General features: G+C 40.8%; 1 protein-coding gene across 1 annotated transcript in view; it reads right to left on the bottom strand.

The window, feature by feature from the left end:
* Nucleotides 1-20,264, bottom strand: part of ADAMTS12 (ADAM metallopeptidase with thrombospondin type 1 motif, 12) — a 680,205-nt gene that overhangs the window by 12,198 nt on the left and 647,743 nt on the right. Inside the window, exons 21-23 of the mRNA XM_006896807.1 lie at nt 16,791-16,967; nt 15,143-15,286; nt 6,788-6,947 (exon numbers count right to left, since the gene is read on the bottom strand). Coding sequence (XP_006896869.1) covers nt 6,788-6,947; nt 15,143-15,286; nt 16,791-16,967 — 481 coding nt within the window. The remainder of the gene's footprint in view (nt 1-6,787; nt 6,948-15,142; nt 15,287-16,790; nt 16,968-20,264) is intronic.

The following is a 20,264-nucleotide window of genomic DNA, read 5'->3' on the forward strand; positions in this document are numbered from 1 at the left end:
TGACTCTAGTGGATTTCAAAAGCAGTGAATCAAACAGGAGGAGATTGCCCATCTTCTCCCCAGAACGCCATGGATATAGACTATATAGCTTCAAATCCTGCTCTGTCTCTTCCTGTTGGTTTTTTATACATTTCTTGGGAACCAATCCATAGCTGATCCTTTAGCGAGTTTTCAGAAGCTATAAAGTGTATGTGAGTAGAGAATGTTTTCATGGATCTGATCTGGTGAAAGGGGGGTCTCCCTGGGGAGTGGCTTGTAACACCTTTTGTCATGTGAAATGAAAGAAGAGAGGACAGGAGCCAAGGGGGTGACCTCAATACCACCAAGAAAGAAGACCAGGAGTATGATATGCTCTTTGGACCAAAGTCTCTGTGATCTTTGATACTAGGTGAGGGCAAGACATAAGAAGATCCTGGCCCTATAGATGATGGAGAAAAAGACCTTCCTCCTGAATCAGTAGAGTAAGTCTTCCAGAATCTCGAATTTGGACTTTTAGCCTTCTACAGTATAAGAGAGTAAGCTTCTGTTTGTTAAAGCCCTCCACTTGTGATGTCTGTTATAAGAGCAGTAGAGAATTAAGACAGCCATTCAGTAAAGTGGTCCAGCTAGGCTGACACTGAAAGTAGCCGATCAGGCTGCTGGCCTAGTTTTATCTTCAAAAGCTGCCTGCCCCTTTCTAGGGAGTCTCTTTCTTTTTCTGATGTTTACTTTATTCTTCTTTATGGGGAACTTGAACTTGACCCTGTCGAGTTCCAAAATGTAACCATTTTCAACTGATGACTTTTTATTACAAAAGCTAGTTTTTAATAGTAAAAGTGATGTTTAAAAATATCACAGAACATTATTTATATTTGTCTTATGGAAGCTGCATAAAATTAAATGGCATACACAAAGAGTGACATTCTAGGCATCAGTGAATTGAGATGGGTAACCGTGGATGTCTTTGAATTAGACAATGACATGATCTATCATGCTGGGAATAAAAGCCTGAAGGAAAATGGTGTTGCATTCATAGTTATAAAGGCAATTTCAAGATTCACCCTGAAGTACAATGGTGTGAGTGAGGGAATATTATCCATACACACACTAGTTACTACAACTATTACTCAAATATATGCACCAATAACTAAAGCCAGAAGAAATTAAATGTTTCCACAAAAGTTTGCAATACAAAAATGACCAAATATGCTATCAAGACATGTTAATTCCATGTGATTGTAATGCAAATGTTGGAAACAACAAGGAAGAAATTGTAGTTGCAAAGTATGGATGTGGTGATAGAAACCAGGCCAGAGATCAAATGATCAAATTTTGTGTGCTCAATATCTTTTTTTTATTAAAGAAACCCCACAAATGGTGACTTTACAGATGGAGTTCACCTGATGGATTGCACAAGTATCAAACTGACTATATATGTAGAAATAATGACTGAAGAAGCAAAATATCTGCAAGTCAAAACAAGACCAGGTGTTTATTGTGAAATTACTCATGTGCAAGTTCAATTTGAAGCTGAAGAAAAGAAAAAGTAGTCCATAACAACCAATATACAATCTGTAGTCTATCCAAGTTGAATTTAAGAATCATCTCTAGAGCTTTTTTGAAGCAGCATGGGAGGACATGAAGAGAGCAAAAGGTCTTTGCAAAGGAGGAGGAGAAAGGAAAATGAGAAATGGATGTCAGAAGAGACTATGAAAACGGCATCAGAGTGTTAAGAAGCCAAAGCAAAAAGTGATGCCAAAGTAAAACAGCTGAATGGAAGATTTCAAAGTCAACATGAAAAGATAAAGCAGAATTAGAATGAAATGTGAGAAAAGCTGGAGTCAGAGAATAAATAGAGAACTCAGCACTTTTTTAAGCATAAAGAAAAGAAAAATTCAAGTCTCAAATTGCAATACGAAGAGATGCTATGGGCACAATCTTGAATGCTCTAGTAAGTGTCAAAAGAACAGGGAAGGGTGTGAAACACAACGTATGTGAACTTTGTAAGCAAACCAATATAAAATAAAAAATTTAGAAAGATGGAAGGGATACACAGAATCATTGTACTAAAAAGAGTTAGCTAAAACAGAAAAATTTCAAGAAGTTCTGTATGAACTAGAGCCAACGGTGATGAAAGATGAAGTTAAAGTTGCACCAAAGGCATTAGGAAAAAATAAATCCCCAGTAATCAATGGAATACCAATTAACTTGTGTCAACTAAAAAACACAGCCCTGGATGTGCTAGGAAACTTGGAGCACAGCTACCTGGGTGACTAACTGGAAGAGATCCATAATTGTCCCCATTTCCAAGAAAAGTGACCCAACAGAATGTAGTCATTATCAAACAATATCATTAATATCTCATGTAAGAAAAATATTGCTGATGATCATTCAAAATTGGCTAGGGCAGTAAACTTACAGGGAAACTGCCAGATGTTCAAGCTAATTTTAGAAGAGAATATGGCACTAGGGTTATTATTACTGAAGTCAGATGCATACCGGCTGAATGCAGAGAATGCCAAAAGGGTATGCATTAGGGTTGTATCCTTTCTTCATAGTTATTCAATCTGTAAGCTGAGTAAATATGCAGAGCCAGAGTGTATGAAGAAGAATGTGGCAGAAAGACTCAAAGACCTGTGTTACACAGATAACACAACTTTGCTTGCCGAAAATGAAGAGGATATGAAATGCCTGCTGCAGATCAAGGAGTATAGATTTTGGTAGGATTACCTCTCAGCATCAAGAAAACAAAGGTCTCACTACAGGACCAACAGTCAAGATTATGATAGATGGACAAAGGATTGAAGCTGTCAGTGACTGCATCTTGCTTGAATGAACAATCAACACTCCTGGTACCAGCCATTAGAAACCAGAAGTATTGCATTGGGCAAATCCACTCTCAGGGACATCTCCAAAATGCTGGGGCGGGGGTGGGGGGGAAGATGTCAGTTTGAAGACTAAGGTGTGTCTAATTCAGGCCATTGTCTTCTCGACCACCTGTTATGCATCAGATAGCTGGGGAATGAGTAAGGATGACAGAAGAATTGATGCCTTAGTGTTGGAGAAGAGTATTGAACATCCCATGGATGGCCAAAGAGTATTAAACATGCCATGGACAGATAAGTATTGGGAAAAGTGCAGCCAGGGTGCTCCTTGGAGTCAAAGGTGGCAAAGCTTCATCTTTATTATTTTGGACATCTAGCTAGGAGAGACCTCATGTTTGGAAATAAGGCGGGTCAGTGAAGCTATAATATCAGCTATGATATGTCTTGATTTTTTTTGGGGGGGTCTAGTCTGTTTGGGGCTTGTGGAGCTTCTATTTTTATATATTTAAATAAAATTTTTATTTTATACTGGTTTACTTACAAAGCTCGTATACATTGTTTTTCACACCAGATCTTTCCCATTTTCTTTACTAACCCCTCCTTCTACCCATCAAATTGTGTGATCCTATTTAACCTTCCCCATTCTCACCCCTCTCTTTCCACATCCCCCACCCCCACTCCTTGGATCCTCATACACGTTCTACAATAATGGTCTTATACGGTATTTGTCCTTAATGGACTGAGCTCACTTAGCATAAATGCTTTCCAGTCTCTACCAAGTTAGATTGTGATTTACAAAATCATAGTCCTGGTGTGCTAAGTACTATTCCATTGTGTGAATGTACTATAATTTTTCAATCCATTTGATTGTGGTTGGACATTTGGGCTGTTTCCACGTTCTTGAGATGGTGAATAATGCTGCTATGAACATTGGCGTACAAGTCTCTATTTGTGCCTCAATTCTCATTTTCTCAAGGTATATTCCAGGCAGTGAAATAACTGGGTCATATGGAATTTTGATATTTTTGCTGAGCATTTTGAATATGGATTTCTTCATTCTTCATGACACCTGGGAAATTTTCTTCTTTCATAATTTTCTCAGTGTCCTACCTACCCCTATCATGTTTTGGTTTTCTGATCACGAGTATGTTGTTCCTTTGATGTTATCTCACATTGCTCAAACATTTTCTTTATTTTCCTTCTATGTCCTCTCTGGTTTTTTCTTCTAGTATGTTTCCATTCTAGTATATTTTCTTCCAGCTCACCGACTCTCTTTTCTATTCAGCTTTTCCCCACTTTCCCATCTGGTAATTTTATGAACTTTGAGAAATGACAATAGTTATAGAAAGACTTCAGGTCTTTTGTTCATAGGGTTGCTATAAGTCATGCTCTACTCAACAGCAATCATCAACAACAACAATATATTGAAAACATCTATCATTATGGTATTGACATTCTGGATTGCATTTTCATACATTTCTGTTATTTCCAGTACTGTTTTGGCTATAGACTCTCAATCATGTGATGATTTTTAAAAATTTTCTACTGCTTTATCTATGCTTTCAATTCTCTCTTCAAGCATTTGCAATTTCTTCAGTAGTTGTTCATCAATATATTTCTTCTGGCTCTCTGTCTCAAGGGTATTCACTCTATTTATGGCTTCCATTTGTTCTTCCATCATTATATATTTTTCCGTAGCTGATCATATAACTCCACATCAGTATATTTCTTCTGGCTCCCTGTCTCAAGAGTATTCATTTATGGATTGCATTCTTTGTTCCATCATTTGTACCTTTTTCAGTACCTGTTCATATACTTCCATGCCAATATATTTCTTCTGCCTCACTATCTCTAGGGTATTCATTGAGTCTGCAATATATTCTGCTTTTTTAGGAGAAGGCTTGTTTAGTTTTTTCACAATTATGAAAGCTCCTTGCTGCTTTTTTGACATTAAGTAAGATTCATCCTCAGTATGTTTTGGGCCATTTCTGTTGTGTCTGCATAGATTGTTGATAGTTCTTTATCTTTATCAAGTTATTGATTAGATGCAGGCTTAAAGTGTTCCCTTTATGTAGGAGGGCAACTCACTGTACCAGAGGTCCTTTTGATTCTGTACAGTGGGAAAATTCACCTTTTCTAAATTCCTTCAAGTGCTCTTTGGTCTCCAGTACAGCCCAGAGGAAATCTCTCCTGAGTGCAGCCTGATGGTGGTATCAGTTTCCTCAACTGATGCAGTTTCTCTCCAAGGGAGGCTCAGGTAGCTCCCTCTCAGCACCTCAGTGTGCCCTCTCTAGTCAAGCTCAGCTTTGGGGGAGTCTATTACCTGAGTGAGGCATGTCTCTATTAAAGTTTATTATTGTCTTTTGTGGTCAGCATGCATAGTCTGTGACCAGCTTCCTCAATTGACGCAGTTTCTTGTTCACTTGTCTTAATGTTTTACATTTTTAAAAAATTGCTTTTATCATCAAATTCATTGTGACCCCATGTGACAGAGTAGAACTGCTCCATATGATTTTATAGGTTATAATATTTAGATGAGGGAATCTCTCTTGGCTTAGTGGTGAGGAGTTGTGACCCCAAAGGTGCGTGGTTGGAATCCATAAACGTCTCCAAGGAATAAAGATGGGCAATCTTCTCCCTTGTGATTTACTGCCTCTGAAAACCCACTGGAGGGTCAGCTATGAGTCAGTTCACACCCAAAGGAACATAACAATCTTATAAGGAACTTTGGTGCCGTACTCCATGAGAATTGTGCCGCTAACCCAAAAGGTGGTACTTTTCTTTGAATCCACCAGCTGCGCTGTTGGAGTTGTTTTTGTTATGCACCATTGAGTCAGAATTTATTCATAGCTGATATTCCACTAGGTTTTCAGAGGCTTTAAAATCACCCAGAAGTAAATTGCCCATTTTTCTCTAGTGGAGCAGCTGGTGGACTTGAACAGTGTGCCTTTGGGTTGGCAAGGCAACTCCTTACTACTAGGTTACCAGAGCTGGGTTGTCTCTTCCAATTCCATTTACAGCCTCCAAAAACTCACTGGAGGGTCAGTTATGAGGTGGTTCCCACTCAACAGCAATGAGAAAAAAAGGAATTTTTTTATGGAAGAAGATTGTCAGGCCTTTTTTTCCTATGGAGATACTTGTTTTTGTTGTGCAATATCAAGTCAGAACCATAGTTGACCCTCTTTCGGGTTTTTAGAGGCAGTTAATTGCAAAGGAAGAGACTGCCCATCCTTCTACTCTGGATCAGCTCGTGGATTCAAAGCACAGCACATGCCTTCAAGGTAGCATCACAGCTTCCTACCACGAGGCTACCAGAGCTCCCTTGGATTCATATTGATAACCTTTCAGTTAGTAACCAAGCACTTAACTGTTTACAGCACTATGGTCCCTTTGAATTTTATTAATATGATGTAATAATTTTATGACTAAAGCAATTTGAAAATAAATTACACTTTCAAAATTAAATACTAAAAGAGAAAAACTTCTATAATTTGAAAGCCATAACTTACATGTTCAGAATGTTCTTACAATCTAAAAGCAGGACAGGATTTGCCATTATAATGTGAATGAACTGGAATGGATTCTGAATTTTGCTCTAGGTTTGTATTCATTGAGAAAAACCAAAGCAAACAAACTTAAATGGGTAGAGAGGATCATTCTATACTTGTCTGGGCTCCTAACAAAAGCTGGAGAACCTCTCAGAAATCTTTGAAGAAGTAGAAATAATTTTCATCCCGGTGAGATGACGTCAGTATGAATGTGCTTAGAGATAGGAAATTGAGTGAGATAATCCCTTAAGGAATTAGAGTAAAAAAGCCAAAAGGTATAGAGGGAAAATTTTTCTTAGTCAAGTTGGCTTGTTTCCTTAGCATTAAAAGTCTCTGCTCAGGAAAAGCAACATAAACTAGCTACACGTGGAACCATGAGGAGCAACTTTTTTGTGAAAAGCCCTCTTTCCATTTCAAGCAAACCCCTTGACCCACCAGCACTCTTCCTGCAGGCTTGCTGGTTACATTTTTGGAATTCTGGAGGTTTGGGTTCATGATCACACAGACAGCCCTCTTGGTCTTCAGTTGTATTGTCCTCTGAGGAAACACAATGGACAGTCCTCTTCTGAAGGCCACCTCCACAGGAAATGGTGCACTGAAAAAAGGAGGGACACAGAGAGTCAGAATTCTTTTCTGAATCACTAGGAGACACCAAAAAGTTTCCCACTGTTGGCAAAATGGGCAACACTGAGTTTTCAGAAACCTCCTTGAAAGAATCAATAAAGAGAACTGGAGAACCAATACTTTGGAAATGCAAATTTGATAAGTTCTTGTTAGGCATCATCCAGTCTAGCATGATTCATAGTGACCCTGTGAACAACAGATCTGAACCCTGTCCTATCCTGTGCCAACCCCACAATCTCTGGCACACTCACATCTACTGCTGGAGTCACTGTGTCAATCTACCTGGTTGAGGCTGTCCCTTCACCTTTCCAAGCACGATGATTCCAGGAATAGCTTCTCCTAGCAATATGACCAAAGAATGTGAGAAAAATTTAATAAGAATTCTGTATTGTATCAGCATGGATTGAATTCAGCTCAATTTATTAAGAGGCTCTCTAGAGAGTATGTGTTCTCCCCCTCTCTATTTGGTGATGACCTCCTCATTCCTACCCATTTGCGATGCCATTGGTATTTGGGCAGCCACATCAGAACACTGAAGCATGTGATAGTAATGATGTTTTTCAATAAGCCCTACATCCTGTCCAATCATTGTTTTTTGGAAGCTCTCCTTGCCAGAAGGCAGGAGCGTGGTGGTGGGAGTGCAGGAATCGTGGCAAGCTTTTGGAGCGGACTGCTTTTCCGGGAATGTGTTTGATGTGCAGGTTTGCTCTGTCCCTGGACTGAGGCTAGCCAGCCTGAGCCTAGGGTTTGAACCAGGAGGCGGCCTTAAGCCCAAGGCAGCTGGGAAGGAAGCGGTCATGTTGTTCCTGGTTTGGCTGGCGCCTTCCCAGGCTCGTGGGAAGCTCTCCTTGCCAGAAGGCAGGAGCATGGTGGTGGGAGTGCAGGAATCATGTCTTCCTGTCAAACATTCTTCTAGGTGGTATAGCACTGGTCTGTACATTGCTGTACAGAGGTAACTCGTGGTTGCTGTGATGCTGAAGCCTGTGACAGTGATGTGCCAATTGTGGTAATGGGCACCCAAGGTGGACAGTGTTGGCTGGAGCTTTCCGACTAAATCAAGCCTGGAAACAGGACCGGCATCCACTTCCAAAATGGCTTGCCTCTGGAAACTATGTACGAACAGTGTTCAGGCTGTTCATTCATAGGGTCGCTATGAGTCGTCTACGACTCAACAGCATTAAACAACAACAACAACAACAACAACAATTGGCAAGTACATATTAAAAGGCGCATTGCCATGGGAGAAAGTCTGCTGTTAGGGACCTCTCCAAAGTACTGAAGAGCAATGGTGTCTCTCTGGAGACTAAGGTATGTCTGATACAGGCCATGGTCTTCGCAATCACTTGTTATGCATCAGAGAGTTGGACAATGACCAAGGAGGATAGAAGGAGAATTGATACCTTTGAGCTGTGGTGCTGGAGAAGAGTATTGAGAATACCATGGACTGCTAGGAAAACAGATTTGTCCTGGAAAGGGTTAAACCAGGTGGCTCCTTGGAGGCAAGGATTCTGAGGCTCTGTCTAACATACTTTGGACATGTTGTGAGGAGAGACCGGTCCCTAGAGAGGGACATCATGCTTGGGATGGTGGAGGGACAGCACAGGAGAGGAAGGCCCTCTATGAGGTGGATTGATTCAGTGACTGGCATAATTGGGATGGGAGTGTCAGAGACAGTGTGATTGGCACAGGACAGAGCAGAGTTTAGGGCTGTTGTACATAGGGTCGCTATGAGTTGCAAGAGACTCGATAGCACATAACAACAACAACAACATTGGCAAGTGGAACATGAATATCAGCAGAATACTACTTTCAGAGCTCATGTGGAACCTGTACATAAGCCAAGGGTCAATAGTTTGACTGGCCAAGGGGACACTGAGTGGTTTAAAATCAGGAAAAGGGTGAGTCAGGGTGGTGATTTGTCATCATGCTTTTTCAATCTGTATACTGAGCAAATAATCTGAGAAAATGGACTATATGAACAATATTGCACCAGGATTGGAGGAATATTCATTAACTACCTATGATACAGAGATGACACAGTCTTGCTTGCTGAAAGTGAAGAGGACTTAGAGTACATAATAATGAAGATCAAAGAATACATAGAGCCTTCAGTATGAATTACACTTCACATTAAGTAAAAAAAAACCAAAAAAACAAAAAGAAAACCAAAGAACAACTCTCACCACTAGACCATGAAGCAACTTCGCTGCAAATGAATAAAATATAGAAATTGTTATAGATTTAATTTTACTTGGATCCACCATCAATGCAAACAGCAACTGAGAAATGAAATTATGCACTGCTATGACAAATATCCTTTCAAAGATTTCTTTAAAATGTTAAATGGCAAAGATATACTTTGAGGAATAAGGTGAACCTAACATATAACATGGCATTTTCAATTGTCTCTTGTGTCAGTGTTGTATATTTTCTCCATACCTATTCAATCTATATGCTGAACAAATAATTTGAGAAGCTGGGATCTATGAAAATGAATGGGTCATCAGTATAGAAGAAAGACTCATTAAGAGCTTGCACAATCCTACTTGCTGAAAGTGAGGAAGACTTGAAATATTTACTGCAGAAGATCAAGGAGTACAAAATCTCACCACTGGACATCATGATAGATGGAGAAAAAGATTGAAATCATCAACAATTTAATCTTACTTGGATCCTCAATCAACACACTTGGTACCAACAATCAGGAGATAAGGAGATATGTTGTATTCAAAAAGTCTGCAGTCAGGGACCTCTCCAAATTACTGAGGAGCAATAATGTCAGTTTGAAGGCTAAGGTATGTCTGAGTCAAGCCATGGTCTTTTCAGTCACTTGATATGCATCTGAGAGCTGGACAATGACTAAGGAGGACAGAAAAATTATTGATGTCTTTGAGTTGTGATTTGGAGAACAGTAATGAATATCCCATGGACTGCCAAAGGAATAAACAAATATATTTTGGAAAGCGTGCAGCCAGAGTGTTCACTGGAGTCAAGGATAGTAAAGCTTGTTTTCTCATACTTCTTCTCTTGTTAGGAGAGGCTATGCTTTGGAAAGAGATATCAATGCTAGGAAAGGTAGAGGGAAACCCTCCACGAGATGGATTGACAACAACAACAACGTACTTGAGTGTGTCAGAGATGATGAGGACAGCACAGGATAGGATAGGCTTCAGATCTCTTGTTTATAGTGTTGCTATAAGTAGTACTTGAAGGCATCTAAAAAAAACTTATGCCAGACAATGAATGAGAAAGACCAAAGAAAAAAGTGATGTTCTTGAACTGTGGTATTTGCAAAGAATGTCAAACATGCTACGAACTTAAACTTGTCTTTGAAGAAGTATAGCCTGAATGCTCCTTAGAAGCAAGAACAATTTCAAAGGAACTACCCATGAGTAATACTTGGTCTTAAGTACATTGAGTGTGTTGTTAGGAAGGACTAGCTCATGGAGAAGGACAGCAAGCTTAATAAAGTGGAGGGTCAGCACAAAAGAAGAAGAATCTCAGTGAAATGGTTGACACAATAACAATGGGCTTATGAACAACAGCAATTGTAAGGAGATCGCAGAACCACACATTACATTCTGTTGTATGTGTGGTTGCTATAATTTCAACACACGGAAAAGAGAAGCATCACAAAATGTTTCTTCACATTTACAGCTCTATTTTTTCCCGATCTTTATAAATTAAAGGTGAGAAACTTGGGGCTTCATGTTTATGTAATAAAATAACTGTATTCTCATAAAACTGTAAATTCTCATCATTAAACTTGAAATTTTATTAAAAACTATTCAATGAATTGAGCTCAGGTTCTCCATTGGTATGGAAACAAAACAAATAGTAAAAATATAACTAACTGAACTTGGGTGCAGATGACATAACCATGCCCACTAAAAGTGAGTAAGACTTGAAGTGCTTACTGCAGAAATTGAAGGACTATAGCCTTCAACATGGACTGCACCCCAATATAAAATAAACAGAAATCTTCACCACTGGGCCAACAGGCAGCATCATGACAGATGGCGAAAGGACCAAATTTAATGATTTCATCTTACTTAGATCAATGGTCTGGGCACCACTAGTCAGGAAATCAAAAGATAAGTGGCACTGGGAGAAATCTGTTGTCAAGGATCTCTCTAAAGTGACAAAGAGCAATGATGTCAGTCTAAAACCTAAGGTGTGCCTGATCCAAGCCATAGTCTTTTCAATTGCTTGCTATGCATATGGAAGCTCAAGAGTAATAAGGATGACAGAAGAAGAATCAATTCATTTACACTGTGGTGCTAAAGAAAAGTGTTCCAAGAGAACAAATAGGTCTTTCCTGGAGAAAATGAAATCAGGGTTCTACTTGGAGGCAAGGATAGTGAAACTCTGTCTCACATACTTTGCATATGTTATCAGGTGAATCCAATCCTTGTAGAAAGACATTGTGCTTGAAAAGGTGCAGAGTCAGTGTAAAGACAGAAATACCCTCAACGAGATACACTGACACAGTGACTGTAGCAACGAGGTCTGGTGGGTTGGAGATGGTGAAGTTGGCTCAGGACAAGACAGAGTGCAGAGTCATTTTTCATAGGTTCACTATGAATTGTAGTCAACTTGATGATACACAACAACAATAATAACAAGAGTGCAGCAGGGGACAGAGAGAGGATCAAGGGAAATTAATCAAGCTGGAATATGATAACAAGTATGGAGGGACGTTCAGAAGCTATGGGCTGTTCTTATTCACTGCATACTTTCTTGGAACATTCACTGAACCTCTTTGTTTCCTCATCTGTTCCATAAGCTAGATGAAGGCCAAACGACTTCCTTCTCCTCTGTCTGCTTTTAAAGGTCTGGTTTGCAGGTCCTGGTAGAACTAGGCAGAACCAGTGTATGATGCTGACGTCATGGAAATCACCCCTTACTCAGTCCCACCCTCGGCCAGTGCACATTAAGATGTTAAGAACTAATTTCAAGGCAAGCATGAAAATGAACAGAAGAGTTCACTGCTCATGCATTTAAACTCAATTAAAGGGACTTCTGATTAAGAAGTGGCATACATTTGCATTGTTTAATTGGAAAATTAAACAGGAAACATAATTGCTTATTTGGGTTCATTACCTTGTGGTAGTTCTGTGAAGACTGAAGAATTGATGCCTTTGAATTGTGGTGTTGGCCAAGAATACCCAGCATGTCATGGAGTGCCAAGGAGCAAACTACTCACCTTTGAGAAAAGTGCAGCCAGGCTGCCCTAGGAAGCAAGGCTGGCAAGACTTTGTGTCACAAGAGAAAGACATCATGCTTTATAAAGTGGAGGGTCAGGAAAAATAAAAAATCAGAGGAAGAAGCTCAAGGAGATGGGCTGACACGGTGGCTGAAGCCATGGGTTTAGTATACCTGTGATTGTGGGGATGGTACAGGATAGGGCAGTATTGTGTTGTACAGAGGTCACTTTACCTAGGAGCTGACTCAACAGCACCTAACAGCAACACTGAGAGTTGAAGTTTTAAAACAAAGGAACATCTTCTCTTACAAGGGGGAGTGATGGTTCAGGGGTAGAACTCTTTACCTTTATATGTAATCTCAAGTTAGACTCCCAGCTAATGTCCTTCATGCGCAGCCACCTCCTGTCTCTAAGTTTCAGGGGAACGTCCTGTCTAAGATTGACCAGGAAGAAATGTCTGGTGATCTCCTTTTGAAAATCAGTAAATAAAAACTCTGTGGATCACAGTGGCCTGATCCAAAAGAAATTCTGCCCAATTGACTGGGCAGTATTTTGTTCAGTTGTACATAGGGTTGTCATGACAACAGGCTGATTTGATAGTGACTAACAATAATCCTTCTCTTGGCACTCATATCCACTTTGGTTTCAATTAAACATGTACAATGCTGTATACCATAAGTTAGCATGGATTAAAATTGGTTGGCTTTTAGCAAAAGCTACTGTCTAAGGCTCCAAATGTCTCTCCACACTAGCTTCATTCAAACCTAGATGTTCTGTTCAATTAGATTATTTCTGTAGAAATCTATTTTTTCTTTTTTTTTTAGAAATCTATTTTTAATACAGCCCAATTACATTGGGTTCTAGAATTTTTTTAATAAGTTTTCTTTTATACTGGTTTATTTACAAAGTTCATATACATTGTTTTTACACCAGATCTTTCCCATTTCCTTCACCTCCCCCCATCCATCAAATTGTGAAAACCCTACAGTTAACCCCCAATCCTTACCCCTCTGCTTCCTCCCTCCCCACCTTGGAACTTCATGCTCATTCTACAACAATGGTCTTATACATGTCCAATTAGAATTTAAGGAATTCTTTAATTTAAATATCTCTGGAAATGCTGATTCTCAGAGTCCAACAGAAGAACAGTCAAGGCTTGCTCTGGGATAATCTGTAAATGAGATAGATGAAAACTGGATTCCATTATCATCAGAAGAGAAACCATCTGATGTAAACATTTTTACTAAATAATTTTCTGCAGTTACTAATAATATACAGCAAGCACTATTCTAAACACCACAGAAGTACCTTGAGTTCACAATCATGACAACTGTATAAAATTAGATTTGCTTTTTGCTTTTCCTGAGGTAGTAACAGATCTTCCTGCACTATTGTTGTTGGTGTGGGCTGTTGAGTTGCCTGAGACTCATAGCAACCCTATGTACAACAGCTCTGAATCCTGCTCTATCTTGAGCCAACTTCACGGTCTCTGATAAACCTACCCCCATAATCCCAGTCAATGAATCAATCTGTCTCATTGAGGGGCTCCCTCTCCTCTGCTGTCCCTTCAACCTTCCAAACATGATATCCTTCTCTAAAGAGTGGTCCTTCCTGACAACACGCCCAAAGTATATGAGATGGAGCTTCAAAATCCTTGCCTCCAAGGTGCAGCCTGGTTTCACCCTCTCTAGGGCAAACTTCTTTGTTCTCTTAGCAGTTCATGGTATATTCAATACTCTTCTTCAGCACCACAACTCAAAGGTATTCTATCATCCTTAGTCATTGTCCAACTCTCTGATGCATAGCAAGAACTGTGAAGACCGTGGCCTGGATCAGGTATACCTTAGTCTCCAGACTGATACTACTGTTTTTCAGTACCCTGGAAAGGTCCCCCTGCACTGTGCTGTAGTGCAATTACTTGCTTTTCTATGAATTTCCCAGCTATGGTCTTTTATTTACTACAAAACAATTATCTAGGGGCAATCTTGCAAGAGATTGGTTAGATATGATACAGTGGTTTTAAAATCTAACCAACAGAACCAACCTACTTGTGGTCTGCTGAGGACACCGGACACTTTGTGGCCCTGTTGGGAGCACTAGGCCACAAGATTGAAAAAGAGTTTGTTTCTACAAGAGTCTCTCAGAGGGTCAGGGTAAACTCACTACCATGAAGAGTGAGTAGTAGGTTGTAAAGAGGAGCAAGTTGTGTGGACTCAAGATTTCTGTGCTGAAAACCTCCTAGAGTCAGAGGAACGAGCTATAACACTGGAGAGAGAGAGAGTGGGCTCATCAGTGCAGGGAGAAGCAAAGGCCTGAGTATGCCTCATACAACATGCCTCTTCGCCCCTCTAACCTGGGGCTCATGGGCAGTGTGCACCCAGGTAATATGGCAGAAAGGAAGAGAATCACATGGGCCTCCATACTGTAAGCAGTAGAGGCTTAAAAAATAAGCCTTAGAAGGGTCAGATTTGGGCAAAGGGTTAGAAGATCCTATGAGGGGCTCTTCCCATTGACTCTGAGTCCCAGTAGCAAAATAGAAGCAAAAACACACATCATTTCAGGTCGTTACAATCCACTGACAATGGTTGCATTCCTGAGTTGTGCAATCATTCTCAACATCCATTGTTGAGCTTTTTTTCCCTAATTAACATAAACTCATTGTCCCTGAAATATTTCTGTCTAATCTTTTGAGTTGCTGTTGTGAATGTAATTAAATACATGCGTATCTCAAAAGAGCACAATGCTCAAGGAAGACATACTTTCCTAGGTACATGCAATAATTGTTTGGTTTCAAGTAGACTTCAGAGATATTCTTAGCTTGAAGGTGCTCTTAGGGTAGCTTTTCTGAATATTTTTATAATGAAGTTACTAGTTTTAAAATAGCAGATATAGTATTTTCTTATGTGTCTTCTTTTTTAAGAGGCAAAGGTAAACTGAGATGGACTATAGCAGTATCTTACCGGGTTCCAGCTCCCTACGGCCCAGTGACAGCAAGGGTGTGTGTTGCAGGGTGCAGTGGGCATGGGCCTTTCTGTCCAATCACAGAAGCCTCCAGGACAAGACACTCTTCTCTCCTGAACTCCGCCTCCACAGGACTTGGAACACTGACACAGAACAGGGACAGGATTGGGGAGAAAACCACATGGTGACAATTTCAATGGTAAGGGGAGAACATTTCCCACCCTAGGGAGCTCTAGTGGCTTAGTGGGTAAGCAGGTGTGTTGGCAAATCAAAGGCAAACAGTTCAAACCCACTAGCTACCCTGTGGGAGAAAGACGAGCAATCTTCTCTCATGCAGCTTACAGTCTCTGAAAACTCTCTGGAGGGGCAGCTATGAGTCAGCTGTAACTTGACAGCAATAAGAGTGGATGAGAGACAGTACTTGAGAGCAGTGTTTTAAAGAACTGTGGCTCTTCAGCATCCTTGCATATTCCTCACAGTGCGCACTCTGGGCATTTTAAGTTAGCAGAAGTGAAAATAAGATTAAATACAGAGAAAGGATGAAAAAAGAAATCTCAAGGATGAAAGAAGGAGGAAAATCAGAAGCAGCCCGAGAGTTCAATGTCAACACAGTATCAAAAGGAAAAATTTTGCTTCCAAGTCAAAACTACTGGTCATTCTGGAATGGACACCCTATTATCAAAGCTTTGCCTTTTGGAACAAACATCGAGAAACAAAACTGTAAAACACAGATGCTCTTTTTATTCTGATTAGCCGACAACACAAACAGGGAATATACAATTGTAATACAAATTTGTCCATCTGCTATTAAAATGAGATTCAGTTTTTCTTCTCATTATTTAAAGTCTCAGAGGTCTATTTGTCCATGCAAGATATGATGAAGCTGATGGCTCCGCTCAAGGCTCTGATGCACTGGCTGTAACCTTTGTAAAATCAACTTGAGCTAACAAGTTTCCTCTCCTCAAGTGGAATACTTCCCCCCCCCCCCAAGATGTGTCTGGCTTTTGCTCACCAGAATAATTTATAAAGTATAATGTCTCATTTTTTGGTGAAGTTTCCAGGAAGAATTCTTGGAAGAATGAGGGGCATCCTGTCATGATTTACAGCCTCAGGAGCCCAACGAGAGTTGCTATGAGTTGGAACTGATTTGAAAACAGCAAGTTGAATTTTTATCTCTCGAGAAAAGGAAATAATTCACTAAGAATCAAATACTCTTTTTAAAAAGCTGGGCTGTTTCATAGTAGCCCTGCCAGCAAAAATCATTGTGACTGTTGGCACCATGTCAACTGTATCACCACGGCATCATGTCACCATGTCTAGGGAGGGGTCCTATAAGCACAAACCAAACCTGCTGCTGGCCAGTTCATACTGACTCTTAGTAGTGTCATAGCACAGGATAGAATGGCCTCACAATTTCCAAGAAGCAGACACAAGGAAGTTAAAACTGATTAACACTTTCTGCCCAATAAAAGAATGAACTGCTTTCAGAATATTCCAACTTTGAAAATCAATATGGGGTTTCCCCCTCATTTATTCAATGTCTTTTCAAACCTGTTTGAGGAGGAAAGCATTCCCTATGTTGGTCTTTTGTAGACATCTGTCTGTCTGCAACCTGGTCTCCTGCCATCTAGGTTCTAGTATTCTTACCTGGCCCCAGGGCTCCACCTGCCACTCCTCACAGGGCTCCAGGTTACAGCTCATGCTCAAAGGGGGAGGAATCCCGGCCAGAAACTGGCAGTGAAACGGTCTCAGGTTCCGGTGGTCCCGGCTGTCCACACACTGAATCTCGCGGATCTTGAAGCCCCCACTGCAGTTTCTGGAGCACTGCATGGAGAGCAAAAGCAAGCAGATGCCTGAGTCCCTGGCATTCAGACCCCCATTCTTTGGAGGCACAGGAGGAGGTGACAGTGGGAAAGGGAGGGGGCTGGGTTGGGGCTTCACACAACACTTTAGGAACTCCAGGGCCTTGCCTGCCTGGCCTCATGAGTGACAGAGAGATAAGAAATGGAGATAGAGATAGAGATAAAGATGGAGATGGAGATGGAGATGGAGATGGAGACAGAGACTGAGGAGGGGGGGAAGATGAGGGTGAAAGGGAGGAGACGGGAGGGGAAGAGGAGGGAGGGGGGATAAGGGGTGGAGAGAGGGGGAGAAAGATGAAGGGGGAGAGAGAAAGAGAGAGAAGAGGGGGAGAATGAGAGGGCGAGCACAAGAGCAAGCACACACCAATGTTTTTATTTTAATTGCTTAATTATTTTAATTGTGATAAACATATATGTAACAAGAGAGTTCTGGTGGTGTGCTATTCCAAAGGCTGCACCTCTCTGGAGGTTTAAATCCACCAATACTTCCATGAGAGAAACATTGACAATCTCTGTGAGATTTACAGCCTCTGAAAATCTGCTGGAGGGTCAGCTGGGAGTCTTTCTGGCAATGAATTGAGTTGATAAATTGTTTGCCCTTTCAACATTCTTCACATCGATATTAGTTATGCTTGTCATGTTGTTCTGTCATTACTGTGATCCATTTCCAAGTCTCCCCATCAGAATATCCCCTAAGACTCCCCTAAGTAGAGAGTCCCATTTCCCTTCTCATCCACTTTTCCTTAACTGCTGAAGTTCTTAGTCGTCACAGAGACCCCGTGTGTCCCCACTGCTCCAGAGGGTTTTCAAGGATCTGCTTTTTCTGGAAACAAACCACCAGGCTGATCTTTTTGGGAATCTCTGGGGAACTGTCCATCCACTAGCCGTTTAGTTCTCAGTCAGTCTCGATAATGCAGTAGAAGGCTGTGCTGTCTGACAGAGCTAGAGGGACCTCTATTCCCGTCAGTGGTTTGTGGGAGCCCTGGGTAAGAAAGAAATGTTCTGAGGTTCAGGTCCTCTGTCTGGGATAGAACTGTTAACTTCACAGGCTGATGCGAGTGTTCTACACAGTATGGTGCTATGCCTGCGGGACCAACTGAGTGGGGGTGGCCACTCCCTTCTCTATGTCTGTATTCATTACAGGCATAGGCCTACCTCCGCCCTAGTACCGGGGCAGTTGGAATGCCCAACCCCAACAACAGGATGCATTTTCTGCCAGCACCATCCATTGTCTCTCTGAGTTGTTCTAAAACTCATTTTCTCCCTGACTCTAAAAATAGGATAGGTTCTGATGGGTGTTGTTATGTGCCATCTCATAGTGACCCTATGTACAACAGCTCTGAACCCTGCTCTATCCTGTGCCAAACTTACTGCCTAGGACACACCGATTCCCATTACCGCAGTCACTGAGTGAATGCATCTCATAGAGGGTCTTCCTCTCCTGCACTGTCCCTCCACCCTCCCAAGCATGACATTCCTATCCAAGGACTGGTCCTTCCCAATGATCTCTTCTGCATATAGATTTAAAAAGTATGGATGCATCCCTGACACACTCCCTTCCTGATTTTGAACCATGCAGTACCCTGCTCTGTTCTGAGACATGTTCTTGGCACCAGGTTGTGCCAAGAAATCTCGAGGAGAAATAGCTGGCCAACTGATTGGAAGAGATCAATATTTATTGCCATTCCAAAAAAAAGGTGACTTGACAGAGTGTGGAAATTATTGGAAAATATCACTCTTGTCACACTCAAGCAAAATCCTACTGAAAATTATCCAGAAATGACTGGAACAGTACATTGACAGAGAACTACCAGAAATACAGGCTGGGTTTCAAAGAGGCCGTGACAGTACAGTCATTACCGTCAACGTGAGATGGATTGTGGGAGAAAGCAAAGAGAATCAGAAGGATATCTATCTAAGTTTCATTGACTATGCAAAGGCATTTGACTGTGTGGATCACAACAAACTGGTTGACTTTGAGGAGAATGGGAATCCCAGAAAACTTGATTGTGCTTATGTGAAACAGAATGGTTGGTGGTTTGAATTTACTAGAAGCACAAGAAGGGCCTGGAGATGTTTCTGAACAGTCATAGTCAAGAAAGCACTATCGAACAGAACACGTTTCTACTCTTTATAACAGACAGTACCCATGAATCAGAATCAATTCAATGACAGCCGGTGGCATCTAACTTCATCCCTTGGGCTGTCACACAAAACCACACAGGCCAGTGTGCTGGGTGCCAGCTTCTCTAATATCTCTTTTTTTAAAAAGAATGTTTAAAAACATTCATGTTTATATTTTTTCTACTAGTAGACTTGGAAACAACCCCAGTGCCCTTCAATAGATCAATGGATAAAGAAAACTACGGTATTTCCACACAGTGGAGTACTATTAACAATTCTATAAATGAGAAGTGCCATTGCTATAGGCACTATTGAGCTGACCACAGCTTATAGCCACCTTAAGGACAGATCTGAACCCCACCCTAACCTGTGTCATTGTCATGATGGCCACGATGCTCAAGCCCATTGTTACAGTATCTGTGTTGGTCCAGCCGCTTAATGACCTATCTCCTTTGTGAGGACCCTCCACTTTTTCAAGCATAATCTCTTTTTCCAAGGACTTATTCCTAAATTTCACCATCCTTGCCTCTAAGGAGCACCCTGGCTGCACCTCATCCAAAACAGATTTGATTCTTTTTTCTTTTTTTTTTAAATTTTGTTTTGTTAATTTTACTGAACATTTACAGAGATTTTGGATTTCCATTCATTCTTTGTTGCACTTTTCTCCCTGCCCACCCCTCCTCACTCCTCTCTTTGAAAAGTAAAAGAAAAATTCTTTCATTGGTATACAATGCCCCAGCACCCTCCCTCCACCGCCCCAAGTACACTCCACTATGCAACCTTAATTCTTGACTCTTGTGATAACCATATTACCCTATCATATATCACTTTTAAATTGTTCTCTCCCTCATCTGTTTCAAAGCAGTATACATAATTTATCCAGTTTTTCTCAGTCTTACCCCAACCCCGATGTCAGTCCTGTTTTATAACAGTGGCACCATGCAATATTTGTCATTTTGTGACTGAGATATTTCACTCAGCATAATGTCCTCCAGGGTCACCCATTTTGAATAATATTGCATGAGTTCCTTGTTTTTCAATGCAGAGTAGCATTCCAGTGTGTGAATATACCGTTTGCTGTGTTTTTGTTTTGTTTTTGTTTTACTTTTTTTTTAAAATTTAGGTTGTTTATTTT

This window comes from Elephantulus edwardii, unplaced genomic scaffold (assembly GCF_000299155.1).
Source record: "Elephantulus edwardii isolate Elephantulus edwardi_28Jun2011 unplaced genomic scaffold, EleEdw1.0 scaffold00191, whole genome shotgun sequence".
In the NCBI taxonomy this organism is placed as follows: domain Eukaryota; kingdom Metazoa; phylum Chordata; class Mammalia; order Macroscelidea; family Macroscelididae; genus Elephantulus; species Elephantulus edwardii.